At 32.5% G+C, this 16,035-nt stretch overlaps 2 protein-coding genes across 2 annotated transcripts in view; one reads left to right on the forward strand and one right to left on the reverse strand.

The window, feature by feature from the left end:
* LOC108737718 (protein cueball) overlaps positions 1–8,170 on the forward strand; it is a 16,442-nt gene extending 8,272 nt beyond the window's left edge. Inside the window, exons 2-6 of the mRNA XM_018470791.2 lie at positions 4,228–4,460; positions 4,575–4,735; positions 5,581–6,465; positions 6,587–6,890; positions 7,017–8,170. Of these exons, the coding sequence (XP_018326293.1) occupies positions 4,228–4,460; positions 4,575–4,735; positions 5,581–6,465; positions 6,587–6,890; positions 7,017–7,115 (1,682 nt within the window). The 3' untranslated portion in view covers positions 7,116–8,170. The remainder of the gene's footprint in view (positions 1–4,227; positions 4,461–4,574; positions 4,736–5,580; positions 6,466–6,586; positions 6,891–7,016) is intronic.
* The window catches only part of LOC108737716 (supervillin), a 216,405-nt gene extending 207,448 nt beyond the window's left edge, over positions 1–8,957 (reverse strand). The window contains exon 1 of the mRNA XM_025973346.1: positions 8,897–8,957. Within this exon, the coding sequence (XP_025829131.1) occupies positions 8,897–8,899 (3 nt within the window). The 5' untranslated portion in view covers positions 8,900–8,957. The remainder of the gene's footprint in view (positions 1–8,896) is intronic.
* Positions 8,958–16,035: the final 7,078 nt, after the last annotated feature.

Raw genomic sequence — 16,035 nt, forward strand, 5'->3', positions numbered from 1 at the left:
AGGAGCTTGACGAATCAGTCTATAGAGATGGCATTAATAGACTGGAACACCGCTATGAGAAATGTATCAGCCTTGGAGGAGATTATGTTGAGAAATAAAAAAAAAAAATTTTTAAAAACCTTGTTTTTCTTGGTCAGGCCGGAAACTTATCAATCCACCCTCGTACATACGTATTTCTTATTAAGTGTCTGTTTTGATCATTTGGAATAAGAAATACTACAAATATTATAAAGTGCATTTAATGTTTCTACTCTTTGTTATATTTTATTTTAAAATTTAAAGTTATTGTTTTTACGTATTACTGAATAGTTCCAAAAAAAAAGAGAGATTGTAGATAGGTACTTAATTGAAAATTCAAAATGTTGCTGCGATACATAATAATTTTCAGCGACGATATTTAATATAAGTAATTCACATGTTATCAATTTTTTTACGTGAAGATACTATCATGTATTATTGCAATATCAGTTTGTAGTGATTTACTCCTTTTTTTAAGCAACGATTTATTATGATTATGACACTAAGTTATCATATTCAATATACGTATACAGAAATCCACTTTCTAGGCCAATGGTAATGTCCTGGCAGTGTAATTAATTAATTCTATTTAATTATACGGTAATGTTAATCAATATATACGTATTACAGCATTATTTCCTAATTTGTAGCTTTTTATGTTTTAGAACGTAACAAAATAATAAGCTGAAACTTACGTTATAACGAATGCAGTAACGGTTTTGTATGTCATGTAGCCTCTAATGTTTGCAAATTGGCAATTATGGCATTACGAATTATAATATAATTAGTTGAAAATCATTCAAGTCATTCCAATAAGCAACGATTGGTTACAATATTTAGGGACATATATGTTGCAGTTTCACTGGAGTGTTAAATATTGCCTTTGACGACGTTTAGTTATATTTTTAAGGGAAAATATTTCCGCAATCTAAGAAAAATTGTTTCACTCGTGAACACTTTAGTTGTTGGTTTACGGTATTATGGTATTGATACACAGTATTTAATGTGTACCACACGCAAGTGCTATCTAATTAAAAACTAAAAATTACAATACGTATAATTACTAATTTCTACATTCAAAATACTATTACATAATCTATTCGTTTGAAGGTTGCGGTAGATGTATTTCACAAAAGGCAATGCATGTCTTCTACTACTGCAATCTTTTCCTAAGCATATCCATCGAGCTAGACATTTGGACTAACCTAACCTAGCCTTTTATGATACCAATCAATCAAGTTAACGTATTATTCGGTAAGGCTAGGTTAGGTTACAGTAGGAAAAGACAGCACAAACAAAGGTCATGGCAATGCAACCCAAAAAAATCTTATTTTGGTTGGTTGACTATGGATTCGGTTTTGTTGTATTACTTAGGTACTGTTTGTCAAAACTCAAAGACTATGTGAACATTTAGTAAACAATTAACGATGATTTTTATGATTACAGTGTGAAAAAAGGTTTTCTTACAGAATATTGTTACAATAGGTGTGCTCGCGACTTTTAGATTTGTTTAGATCCCAATATCGGTATCGTACGTACGGAACCGTTTAAAATATCAGCATGAAACAGAAATTAAGTTATTTGTATCGTTGAATAACTACTGTAGATGTTCTATATCTACAGTATTCGTTTTCATAACAATAGCTTCAGCAGTTTTAGAGTTGAATCCCTTCTTCTTTAGGCAAGCAATTTTTTTAATATTAGATTCGTTTTCGACATACGTAAACTGCATCTTATGATTATCATGTGATATTTTCGTGTCTCATGTTCTCTATTCATTCGCACTTGCTACACAAAATGAGTAGTAACATATCTGTATTATGTAATAACAGTTATCTTGACAATATACGTTAAAAATACATTTCTTCTATACGCGCCAACTTTTAATCATCCTCTCCCACATAAAAAATTCAGTGAAATTACGAAAAATTTAAAAAGACGAGGTGAAATGCGTTAATGTTTGTTATGTAAATATAGTTATTATTAATCTGGTGCTGTAGTAGATCAATGTTTAAATAGAAATTAATGATCGCGGAACGCACTCGAATCGTTTTTTGACCGTATAGTGTAAAGTATAGACTTTGTCATCTCGTTTTATTTTCGCATGTTGGCTTATTGAGAAAATTTTAGCAAATGTATACGTGACTGAAGTCACGGGTTTACGAACATTCCTATACCCATCATTGCGCCCCTTTGCTCAGAATTTGCGTCACATAAACACAGGTCAGGTTAATCTATTGATTGACGTATGTATGTATGTATAATAATGAAGCATTGTTTTAATTTTTTTTTCAGACTGCTTATCAATTAATAATAATAATAAATATAAAAATAATAAGGCTTATGTTAACCATTACAATGTATATAATTCAACACCTGTAGTGTACAGTTTCTAAGAAATCACCTGAAAATGTTGTTAACAGTAAAACTGAATGGATAATAAATTAATTAGTCATTACTTCAATTTTAGTTCTAAGGACAGTAAAACTCGGTTTTAACGTACTCGGAGAACTTGAAAATCGATGGATTTGTGCATTATATCGAACGCTGTTACAGAAAAAGGACTTTTTTTCTATTAATCTTATTATTAGTCCAGTGAAATGAGGAAAATGACTGAAGAGTACCTTATAATGGAGAAAATGATTGAAACACGGGTCATTTTATCGGCCTCAAAATTCGCAGAAATTTTTAAAAAATTCAAAATAATTATTAAAAATTTAAAATTGATAATTTAATCCTTTCCCTTTAGTTATCACGTAGTAATTCATAAATGCGGTTTTAAAACATTTTTTACAAACAAAGAGTTTTCAATATAGCTAGAAAAAGCGCGAATTTTCCCTAGAGAATATTGACTACTATTAATGAAAACCTAAGCCCTCCCATCGCCCCTGTGGTCAAGCATGGTATTTTTGATGACGAGTTACGTAGTATGAGTACGTTCCCTAAGTTGATAATAGAAAAAATTGGAAATAATAAAGGTAACAATAAATTGACGTTCGTGAATCTTTGGTATTAGTATTTTCAAAACTACCCCCTTCCCCCCTTCTCGCCCTGGTATCCCCTTGGTACGTCTGTGAATTTATTTAAACATTACTAAATTTTATTTTAAGAATATTTTATCGTCATAAGTATATTATAACAGCATAATCCGTTTCCGAAATGGTAGATAAAAGCACAATGTAAAATTATGTAATCGTTTTCAATTGTATCATATGAAAGTTACACATGAAAGAAAATGGAAAAAATCCGGATATTTTCTAGTACTTGCTTCTTCATAAAACGTCGCTGAGAATATAAAATTATTAGCAGCACAATTAGAAAACAAAACTAAGTAAAAACATCATTCAGTTTAACTTTCACTTACTAACAACCCATAAAGCTTTTCTTACTGTACATGAACGAGTGGAAAAAGTATGTAGAGGTACATATAACACAATGTACAATTGTTAACTCAAAGGTGCAATAACAGCATGCTTTATTCTTACTTTCTTGCCTATTAAACATAACACCTAGGTACCTACATGCTTTAAAAAAATAAACGAAATGTTATTGTACCCGACAGGGTTAATGCTGGGTCCTCAGTTACCCGATTTCTGGCAAAACCACTTTCTAGTTTCGAATAAAAAAATTAAAGTCAGACTGTTTTTTTTATTTTCGCATTTCCTTAAAACTAGAACATCCCACATTCTTATTGCGAACAGTAATCTAATCTAGGTCGATCCCAATATCTCTTAACTCCTGATTCTGCCTCTAATATGTCCCTGGCTAGCCCTTTCAAGCCTGAGAAGGTGTCCTACCAACCTATCTCCCGCAATTATTATTGACTTCCTCTGTTCTCCTATTCTTTCGTTGATGATTTCTGACATCTTCCGTTTACTAGGAAATATTAATAACAATTTCTATTTGCCGTTTTATTTGAATTTTAACAGAATTAATCCAATGGAAAGAATGTCATAGAGGTTTGTTACACAATTATTAATTATTTCGCACCCAGATAATTATGCAATTTTGTTTTTCATTATTTTTGAAAAAACTACGATTATAATTTATCTAATTAACAGAAAATGAAACATTATTTGAAATACTCGTAAAAATGAATTGTTTTAGCGCTATTGTTGTTACATCAATACCCTTGTTATTAAACCCATTTTGACTCCCTTTAATAAACATGCCCTTTTTTGTTAACATTTATTTTTTTTTTCTTTTCAGATGTGGCAGTAGCTGTAGGTGATGAAATTAAACTTTTAAATTACACCGGTTCGTTATTAGGTACTGCTGTCGAACAATTCACCAAATTAAAAGCCTTATCATATGACTATGTCCGCCATCAGTTTTTGGTTAGTAATATGGAGAAACTAAACGACACCATTTTTAAAATACAATTAAACAACAAGCAAACTGCGATAGTACCTATTGTAAAAGACCTTCCAGATGATGTACAGGTAAATAATTACATTATCAATCGATTAATTAATCCATAAAAAAATAATGGAGATAATGCATTTATTCTACTTTTCCAAATATCAGAGTTAGTAAGCATTTTTGCTTCATTTTAGGGCATAGCTATCGATCCTTTAACAGATATTTTATATTGGACTGATAGTGATAATCGTAGTATAAATTATGTCTCATTGAAGCATTCTTCCGACAAATTGAACAATCTTCTTTATTTTAAAGATGAAATTCCTCATGATATAGCAGTTGACTCATGTAAAAGGTAACGTAATCGACAAAAATAATTTATAGATACTTAATAAATCGTAAAACAGAAATTGCATCGTTACATGATAAAGTTTATACGTTTTTACATTTTGGTAATCAAAAACACGTGAATTCTTGACTCGAGTCTATCAGATGTGACCTACGAGTTTCTATAGGTACATAGTTTCGATAAATCAATATAATCAATCAGATAATGTCAAGGAATTGGCACTATATATATATCTCATTTTATTGTTCTGTAAATGTTAAATATCTACTTGCTTTTACAGAACAATCTCGGTTTATCTAGCGATTTATCGATACCCATGGTGTGCTGATGAGAACTAACAAGTTCGAAATTGCGATACACATTTGGGAGGCTCGATAAATTGTTGACCAAAACTTTTTAATGTTTTTTTTATTAATTACGCTGCATTTGTACATCTATGTATACTATCATTAACTCACTATATTTGTTATGTAATGGAAGTAATTTGTTTTATTTTTGCTTCATTGGTAATTGTACAAAATTTTATGCGGTTTCTTAGAAATTAAACGCGTTTTTAAACCATAAAAAAGAACAATACGTGAGTTTATGGATGACAATGGCATTAAAATTTATCAATGGAATGCTTTATTATATTATTAACGGCTCAGTTAACAATATGAATTGAAACTGAATAGTAAATTGCGATCAGTATTGCTGTTTATGTTTAGTTTAACTTGCCTTCCTGTTGTCATAACAAATATGTATTGATGTGCCTATTAATTTTGCCGCAATAAAATTATAAATAAATGAATATTAATATTTTCCAAACGATAAATATTGCAAAATTTTTAACAATTAACATCACTTCATAGGTATTTATACTGGACCAACTTGAATATCATGAAACCTTCTGTAGCGAGAATATCGCTTAATACAATGAAACAAGAAGTTTTGGTGAGCGATGATCTTTTTAGTCCTACGGGGATAACAATAGATTACGAAAATGATAGAATTTATTGGGGAGACCTCAGACAAGGAATATACTTTCGTATAGAAAGTACCAAGATGGATGGTACAGAAAGGCAAATTTTGTTTGAAGGCACCCATCAGAAACCGTATGGAGTTGCCGTTGATTCGGATTACGTTTATTGGACGGATGTCATCAATAACGAATTAAATAGGAAAAGCAAACACGATGACAGTCCTCCAGAATGTATCCACAAGTTCGATGCGATTCCCCAAGGTGTTGTAGTACATGACACGGGTTTCGTTCAGCGCGAAGAATGCAAAGATGTGTATAATGCTATTGAAAATTTCAAAGGTACCACTACAGAATTTTTTCTTGCCAATGAGGAAAAAAATGAATCGAATGAGTGTTTGAAGCGCGGAGAATTTATAGATGGCGGATGTCAATGTCATAGAGGATACACTGGGACGAATTGCGAGATATCGTTGTGCTACAATTTTTGCGTGCATGGAGAATGTCATTTTACCTCATTAGCGTATCCTCAGTGCAAGTGTCCTCCAGGATTTATGGGAGCAAGATGCCAAAAAAATATTTGTGACGGATTCTGTTTGAACGATGGCAAGTGCAGTATTGCCGCCAATAGCACCTCAACCCCAATCTGTAAATGTACAAATGGTTTTTCAGGAATAAGGTGCCAAGAAAGTACCGAATTCTCTAAAATTTGCGAATTATATTGCAGCAGAAGACATGCCAGTTCCCTTTTGGATGAAGAAAGCGAAATGCTTTGCAAGTAAGTCGAATAAAATAAACGAAAAGAATAATTATACTTCATAAAATTTAGTTAGTGACTGATATAAAACATCCCACGTAATTTTATTTTCTTTATGAATCTCAAGTTTTAATTTTTGTAGGTGCCAGGATGGCAGCTTTAAAATTGTCGACAACTCGGTTAGAGTTCAAGAATCTGCGGAACAAACAAGTATATGGCAATATACTGAAAAGCCAGCGATCATAGTCTTGTCAGTTTGTATGGTAGTTATGTTCGTACTCATTATTGTTTTGGCTTCGTTCGTGTGCAAGTTACGGCGCCGTCCACGGATAAAAAAACGAATAATTGTTAACAAAAATGTAACACCACTCACATACCGGCCTCAAGCACCCGAACAGTGCGAGATCACGATAGAAAATTGTTGCAACATGAACGTCTGTGAAACGGTAAGTTTTCAAAAATTTATTCTTTTTAGTTGAATTAATTTACTTCTGAAATAATACCTACAGAACGATATTTTACTTATACTGCAAATCTGATACAAATCAGTAAAGGTATATATTTTTTTTCAGCCATGTTTTGAACCACCAAAGTTACGAGCTTTCCATTCAAAGAAAGAAGAGAAGAAGGAATTGCTAGGAAATATGGAAAACGGAGAAGACCTTTACTAATGCATACTTAATATCGTAAAAAACAAGGCTCAGGCTGTGACTATATATAATAACAAAAGTATTACGTTAAATATCGTTATTCCGTTTAAATTAATTAATTGAACCAGATTCTTCAAGATCGTTCAAATAAAAACGAATCAGTTAAGACTGATATATAGAAGGGTATCAAAAACTGAGAACATTTAACATCAGTTTTTAAAATCAAAATATAAAATAGAAAATTTTGTAATGTCTATTGTACGATTGTTCCCTGGTGGCACTTAGCCTAGGAATAATTTTACAGAATGATGACATGGTATAGACCGGATCATAATTATTGTTACCAGTAAGCGGAAAGCAATCTTTTGTGTGCAATCAATCCAAGATCTTTTATAATGGGATTCAGCTTCAAACATTGGTACTTATCAAACATTGTCAAATGTTCTATTTTGTTAGTTTGCTGTGTACTTTCCATGTGTGCAAGTAGTTTTTTTCTGTTAAATTATCTTATGAAAGAATAATCACTGCCACTTAAAAATTGTTTTCTTAAAAGCAATCTCGGTATAAAGCTTAAGACATAGGTAAGTTTCTAAGTTTTCAATCATCGGTCATAATGTACTTTTTTGTTGTGCAATTTTGTTCTATTCTTTTTTAATTTATTTTGATGCGGTTTGCTGCTTCAGAAGTAAATTAATCGCAACTTGGTTTAAAAAAGTTCCTTAATTAATTTATTTCTTCCGATTATTTTATTTTTCTAATGAATAAATAAACACGCAGAAAGAAATCTAATACATAGTGTATCATCATCTGCGTGACTATTATAAACCCATAGAATTAGGTTGCGTTGCTAATTAACTAATTTAATTATGATAATTATCTAGCGAAGTATTCTAAACTGTCTGTTCTCTTCGGTTGTGAGTAGATTTTAGTGTTGGTATAAAATACCAGCAGAATCCTGTTTCTTGTTTGCTCCTAACACACAACTTTGCCGAATATTCTGTTACAGTAAATATTTTTAAGTAACAAAAATTGTTGTTAAAAGTTACCTTAAGGAGCAAGTAATGTCAAAAATTAGACAGTGGTGCGTAAATAAATTTTTAATTTTTATCTTATTTTACCAAAGATTTCAACTTAGCACACGGATTTAATTACATATATGGACTAATTAATTGTTATTTTAAAATTATAATTTGTTCTTTTTATTCCTATCATTTTGTTGTTTTGGTACCTACAATAATTATGTACTATATGGTTTTCCTTGTAAATATATACGGTGTAGTTAATTGTGTGGGTACATTATCCACTAATTATTGTGATATTATTGTCCTATGGAAAGTAATTTTGTACTTAAAAGTTAAAAAAAATAAAAATTAAAAAACTTACAAACCTTTTTATTAATTTGGAGTCTCAATAATGCGAAAATCGCACAATGGAAACCCCGCATAATGTGACCAGCTTTGTGCTAGACGTTCATATGTTCGTGTAGCGTGAACAAACTGAATTTTCGGTTTTGGAAACGAATGCTCATTGGTCTTAAAAGTTATTGCGCCACTACTGTAAATCCCTGGTTTTGTATTTGATACATTCTTAGTTGTCTTTAACGTGTATGATGAATATGTTTAAAATTTTGGAAAAAATAATACATATTTTGTTCCTATTGTGTAAATAAATATGTCTATAACTGATTTCGCTGACAAAAAAGTATAAAATCAATCAAGAAATAATTTTTTCTAATAAGAAATATGTTACTTGAAATGAAACGCACAGTAGCTAGAAAAAGGTACAATTTAATCAAGACTCACCATCGTGTTGCCATCTTTAGTATAGATTACCTAACTTTCGTGGAACAAAACTTCGACGGTCTAAAAATCTGTAACAAAAGAACAGAAATTTACACATTAATTCACTCCTGAAAGGATAGATAGAACCTCGATTTAATTTTGAAAGAAAAAGGGGTGCATTTAAATTTTATTTATATAAGTTAATAAAAACATTGGTGACGCTCAAATGTCTTTACTCAAGAAAAGTATAATTTTCGATACTCAATTTTTTGATCTCCAAAAAAGTCTAGTTATTATTTTTACAGTAAAATAACATTCTAAATTTAATATGTCTAATAAATTCTACAATATTAAATATCCTATTCTTTAAATAAGATAATTCAATGCACCTATACCATAAGGTTTTTAGAAGAGGAACGCGGTTTTCCTTTCTTTATACGATATCACCACACATGTATGTATTATACATGCATCTAAATGAAGATAATTTCGTTTTGGCATCTACATTTTCAAAATTTATTGACCCCACCGAATTTGCAAAACATGAAGCATCAAATTTAATTTGAATGAGTAGGTTCGCTGTCTTTGCCCGAATTGGTTTGGTCAACTGCTTATTGTAATAAAACATGTGGGCTACCTATTAACTATTCAACGAGAAAAGAAAAGAGGTGCTAACTGCTGATTTATTCAACGAATATTCTATTATAAAGGACAGCCTGGAAGACGTATTTGGGTGGTTCACTGTACTACAAATTACAAATGTAGAATGTTCATTGGTGAAGGCAGAATTTGAAAAATGAAGTGATTTATTCTTTAATCGTATTTTGTGTTTTTACGAATTGTTTCAAACCATTTTTGGCATTCGTTATTCTTCAAACCAGCACCTTATGATACTGTAATAGTAATGTCTTACCCTTTTTTGCCAAAAAATTAAATGAGTACAAATTCTGAATATAAAGGTCTTAAAAGTTTTCAAGCCCTGACATTGATCCATGAATCGATCTGATAGATACAGAAACTGCAAATGGTGCACATGAGTAGGCATACAATAAGTATTTAAATACAGAATAGAAATACTTTTTTGATTTGTTGTTTCAAATGTACAAAACAAAATATATTTCCCTTTTGTATTTTAAATGCTAAATGCAAAATACATATTTTCAAAATACTTTTTTCAAATGAATACTTTTTTTTATAATACCTATTTAATTTTCTACATTCACTTAAGTATAATATGTTTTTTAAAAAAAACTTGCAGGCATTTTCTTATTTTTTAAATACTGGAGTTTTTCTAGACTGTTTTTCTGTTTGAAGTGATTGAGATATAGTTTTTCTGTTTTTATGTTATAATTTTTTCAGTCTAGCAACAAATAATTCTTGTATATGCTTCCGTATATACCTTTGTCACCTGTTTTAATTGGGAAAAAGACACTGATGCCAAAATAATTTGTTTACCGTGAAAGATCAGAGCCAAAATGGGGTTGCAAATAATTTTATTGATGTAAAATCAATATCAATCATTTTATATCAAAATATTTACAACCCCATTTTGTTTCCGATCTTTTACACATTGTAATAAGAGAAGTATATATGGAATCCATAGTTTCTTTAGGTTTGGGTTCATCTAATAAGTGAAGTTTTTCGAAACGTTTTCTAAGAATTTTGGATTATATACATTTATTAGCACACCACAATATCTCATGGTTTTTAGTTTTACACAGCTGGCGTATATCAATTCGATATCGTTTTGCGGGCTGTTTTGTCGTAATTCATAGAATTTCGTAGTTTCTTGCTAAAGGTACGATTAGTGGTGATTCGGCAGGTGCTGATATCAATTTGGAACTTCAAAATTCCGTGGATCATGACATTGAACTCGGAAAACAATATCGATCCAATATTTTAGATTATCAATTTCTAAGGAGTTTAGAGTTTTTTGGACTCTCTTCAATTAAAGAATTAGAAGGCATTCATGGAACGTCTCTATGTCTCCTATTTAAGCTTCTAATAAAAAACAAAATGCTTTTCTCAATAAAGTATTTAAATGCAAGATAAAAATAGGTATTTTTTATTTTGTATTTGCATTTGAAACGCAAGTATTTCAAATAAATCACATCTCTGCAGTTTACAGATCACACAAAGGAAAAAATATAACACTGTGTATATGCTCGTCAAATCAAAAAACAAAAATAAAGAGAGACAACTATAAGAGTCAAGGTATCATTTTAAAAGTTAAAAAAAGATTGTGGAATTCAATGAGAGATCGGTATATTTCTTGATTGTAACAAAAGCTTGGCTTTGCTTTTTTTTTTTTAATTTTAATGCCTCGGGTCAAAAAATTAGCAGACTGCACACACGGAGGCATGTGATACTACATAAGTACCTACATCATATTAAAACTGACGACAAGAAGTTTCGGGCTATATGTATGTACATGTAGCAACACTACGAGTAGTGTTTCGTTTGCCCATTGACTGCCGTTAGTTGGCCAACAGTCGAGATCAACATGAATGACTATGTATCTAGGTATGATTTACAAGAAGCTAATTGCTATGCTAAATGCGCGACAGTCAGGTACAACTGGCGCCTTCCAGTCGCTTGAAAACAATGCCTGAGACCTGTGAGACGTGACACTTCATAGAAACCGGTACCGGTATGTTGGCTACTCATTCACTCTATCCAGTCATACATGGACTTCTTGTCACTACCGCCGCATTAATCAATTTAATGCTTACGAAGCTGTGTAGTTACGGCACATATTTATGTATGTTTTGTACTATAAGTTGAGTTGTTGTGCAATACGTACCTGCATCTAAGTACTGTACAATTATTGAGAGATTACAGTCACTACATGTACATGAAACCAACATCCCAACAACACATTAGACTCATCCGTAACCCTGAAAATACAGTATAAGCCATGCCCAAGAACTGTAACTGTAACTCTAGAAATCAAAAGTAGAATAGAGCAAGCGAGAACATCATTGAAAGATATACAAAAAGTGTTAACCAAAACCTTTAAGAATGCGCTTGTTGCGTTACAATGTTTTCAGCATATTGTTCTACGGGATGGAAGGATGGATCCTCACAGAAGCAATGTGCAAAAAGATTGAGGCCCTCAAAATGTGGATCTACTGAAGAATGTTGTGGATATCATGGATGAAAGGGTGACGAATGAAGTTGTTCTACATCATATAAACAAAGAAAGAGAGGTATTCAATACCATAAAACAATGAAAGCTGAAATATTTTGTTCAAAATTCAAAATAGGAATTGCTCCATATAGTTATACAAGGAACAATAGAGGTAAAGTGTAATCCTGGTCGTCGAAGAACATCTTGGCCCAAAAATCTTCCCCAGTGGTACAGAGTGAGCACCACGGTACTGTTTAGGTTTGCTGCGGACAAATTAAAGATCATGCAACTGATTGCTGATGTTCTGAGGGGGGCATGGCACTTGAAGAAGAAGGAGAAGGGCACAACTGTATTGCCAACTGAACCATGAAGGGCTTAATTAGGGACATTCTAGAAGCAGAATAACACGTGTATTTTACTTACTTACTCTAATGGCGTCCTGAATAGGTGACATATTCTTACGACAAATACATACATACATATATTAGCAGCGATTTGATACAGGATGCAGCATCAATCGATCTAACTCATTGGCGATACTTAGTTTAAATTTCGAATATTTTCAGTGTAATATTGACTTTATTTGAAACTTTATAATACATGTAAGGATTTTAAATCCAACACTTCAAGAGGTTAGTTATATTTAGCATTACTAGTTCATTTAAATATTGTTAGTGGAGTGACCAGAAGAATATAAACAGTTCCTAAAGAGCAACTCTTTTTTTCCTCCTTCGAGTTTCGATCATACAAAATTTTGCCACGTATGTCATCATTTCAATGAATGCTTTAAAGCGATGCACGAAAGACTTATTATGTACACGGTAAAATTTAAAAAAATCGTTCACAACTATTCGTCTACCTACGTATAAAATGAATTCCTTGTACGTGGCCCCTAGAAAATTATCAGTTCTATTATTCATTAAGCATGAAGATTTCTTTTTCTTATTTGAAGTATGTACCTGCAGATCACTAATATTTAACTGTTTTTATTATGTCATCATCTAATAAAACACAAAGTCGTTTAAAACACCCTGTATAAAATAATGATGTGAAAAGCCCATGAAATCTCGATAAATAAATTTAAATTACTTTCCTCGGCATTTTAATAAGGATCCAATCGGTCGGCTTCCGAAGTCCGATCAAAAGACTCGGTCGTCAGAAAAACGGCTGTTAAGTGAGTCTACCAGGCGCTTGTTCGCAGTTGCGGCGGTATTAATGTTAAAGCAAAGAATAGAAGGCAAAGAAGTCGTTTTAAAGTATTCTGGTTGAAAAAAGTAACCACTTGCATGCCTTACAATTATCGGTACGTCCCATTACTTCATTAATTTCAATTTCCGCTTGAATACCTCATCGGATTCGGACATAAAACTTCGCTATAAAACCGTACGATATATACACGTAGTCGATTTAGTCCCCCTTAGCCAAGACCGAATTCTAACCACGATTTTAAAGGTGTGTTTAGACTACGCGATAAAATGCATTTTCGCTTAGCCATTCCAAAATTTTTGCTTGTAATGATCAATAATTTTTTTAGTAAAAGTAAATTTAGAATTAGGTATATCGGAATGAGTCGAACAATATGAATGTTTCAAGTTAAGCGCAGGTATATTGATAGATAGGTATCCCCGCGCCGATATCGGAACAAATAATTAATTATAGTCGGGACTTTTAAATTTGGCATAACCCGCAATAAATTATCTATGAGAATGGACGTGTTCTTTCTTTTTTCCACTTGGAACTGTATAGTCATTTGCGTTTCCAACACGTCCTTGTTAAGTTAGGAAACGCTTCATGAGTTTTGCAGACAAAGTGAAAAGAGAAAACCGAATGTGATGCAGAGGTAAGAGGTTACTTAGGTATGCAAAAGGTCAGGGTCGGCTTTATAACTGCCTGGTTGAAATTATATTTTTTAACAAGCGCCTTTGCTTTCCTAAATTCCTGAAAATGTTGAACTTTAGTATCCGATTCTGACAACATTCTCGAATTCTACTTGTCTGCATCTCTTTCTGTTACACATCAATTGGTGTAATGTTGTTCCTTTATCTTTAATAGTGTCCGCTGCAATTTCTACCTGGCATCTCTTTTCTATGTTTACAATTTTCCCTACAACATCTGTCGTGAATAAACGTAGGCGTTCTGCCAGCAACCGCTCTAGTCTAGTTAGTAGCTTGAAAGAAGGAAATAAATGCAACAGTTTTATTAGGGAAAATACCAATTTTGAAAGTCCAACTGTACCTACAACTACCACCACCAAAATAGATGCTGAAGGAGAGGGAGGATTACCCGGTGGTGCTTCAAATTGCCTGGCACTGCTGATTATCAATTGTGCATGCCCAAAACCAGGGATGTTAAGGATATGAAATTTCGGATTTGGATATGGATACGGATGTATGAATGATATTATACTGGTTTCAGATACGGTTACAGATATGAAATTATGTCGGATTATCCGACAGTTTCGAATAGTTTCAATTGCCGGATTCGATTTTTAGGGAGTGATAGGCCTGCAAATTTGCCAGTAACGTCACCGTTGTCCTGCAACTGCTCCTTTCCATACAGGGTTTTCAAATTGGCCTAAAATCGGGCCACCAATAGATGCCGCTTTAAAATAATTGACCGTCAATTGGCAACCATATAAGGCTCTTCAATGGTTTTAATGCCGGACCTATTACCGAAGACAATGATTGGCCGATTAATTAAAAACTATTCGGGCTTGCTGACAGAAATGCGCCGGTATTTTGCTTAGCTATTCACTTGGGTATTTATTACGCATATTAAAGCCATTACATAACATAATTGTAACAGAAAATAAGTTTATTTTTCAAGAGATATAGAATCCAGAAGAGGTTCTTCACCTACTGCTCCTAAATAGTCGCCACTGTCGCACGTGCTTAAAATTACCGCGCGCTAGTAGGGAACGTTTGCGTGTGTTCATCAAGATGAGATGATGTTCTTCTTGTTGCGACTTTTCAATTCTTGGTCGACTGTGGTATCGTGAATGTATTCCCTTAAATGGTACCTGCGCTGTGGCAACCGAACCGATAAAATAATTGAGCATGATTTATGAGCTCGGCTTATTATTTAAGGAATCCGTCCCAACGACTCTCTGCCGACCGTCTCACCAGATATTTCGGCGATAGGGGTAATTTATGGATCGCATATTACGCGGTAACGGGCGCTTTTTGTATCCGATTATTTTAAATTGGCAATTTTCCTTTGAATTCATTTATTCAACAAAAGAATGGCTCATATCAAAATATCAACATGTAGCACACGTTTTTGAAATTCAAGATTATTTAATGATCTTTATATTCAATTTTTTGGTTTACATTTTTTTCCTATGTATATGAGACAATAATGTATAATAATACATACCAAAAACATATGATTAATAATTTCTCTAGTTAATGTAAATTCGGGATTCATGTTTTAGTAGAGATAGAAAACAAAAACAATATTTGAAGTTTAAAGAAACGTGAACGTTTTACCTTAGGAGGATATAAACTTACACAGGTATAGCAAAATGTTTACAGAACATAGAAATTGCACATCAGAGACGAAAAACTGGAAGAAGCGACGGATTTTCGGTATCTACGAAGTCATATAACACAAGATCAAGATCAAGATGGAGAGATACAAAGTAAGAAAAAGGAAAAAATTATTTCTGTAGTCGTATTAAAAATGTTATCTAATATGTTTGGAGCACGTCCCTGTACGAAATGAGAAATGTGAACGGCAGGATCGTGGACAGAGGTCATAATTGTAGAACTATTAGAAAGAGTAGGTGAACAAAGGGTGGTACGACAAGACACCTTCTGAAACATTACGGGTTAATTGAAGACCTACATTCAGGAATAGGAGTAAAGAGGGGCTACTGTGCGTTAAATATTAAGGAAGTAATACATATGTTCCAATTTTGAGAAAATGGAAGACTAGCTCAGGATAGGAAGGATTGGGGAAGTGTGTCCAATTAGTCGTTGGATCAAAAACCCTGTGATGATAATGATGATGCCTTTTCTAAAATCAAACT

This window comes from Agrilus planipennis, unplaced genomic scaffold (genome assembly GCF_000699045.2).
Source record: "Agrilus planipennis isolate EAB-ADULT unplaced genomic scaffold, Apla_2.0 scaffold144, whole genome shotgun sequence".
In the NCBI taxonomy this organism is placed as follows: domain Eukaryota; kingdom Metazoa; phylum Arthropoda; class Insecta; order Coleoptera; family Buprestidae; genus Agrilus; species Agrilus planipennis.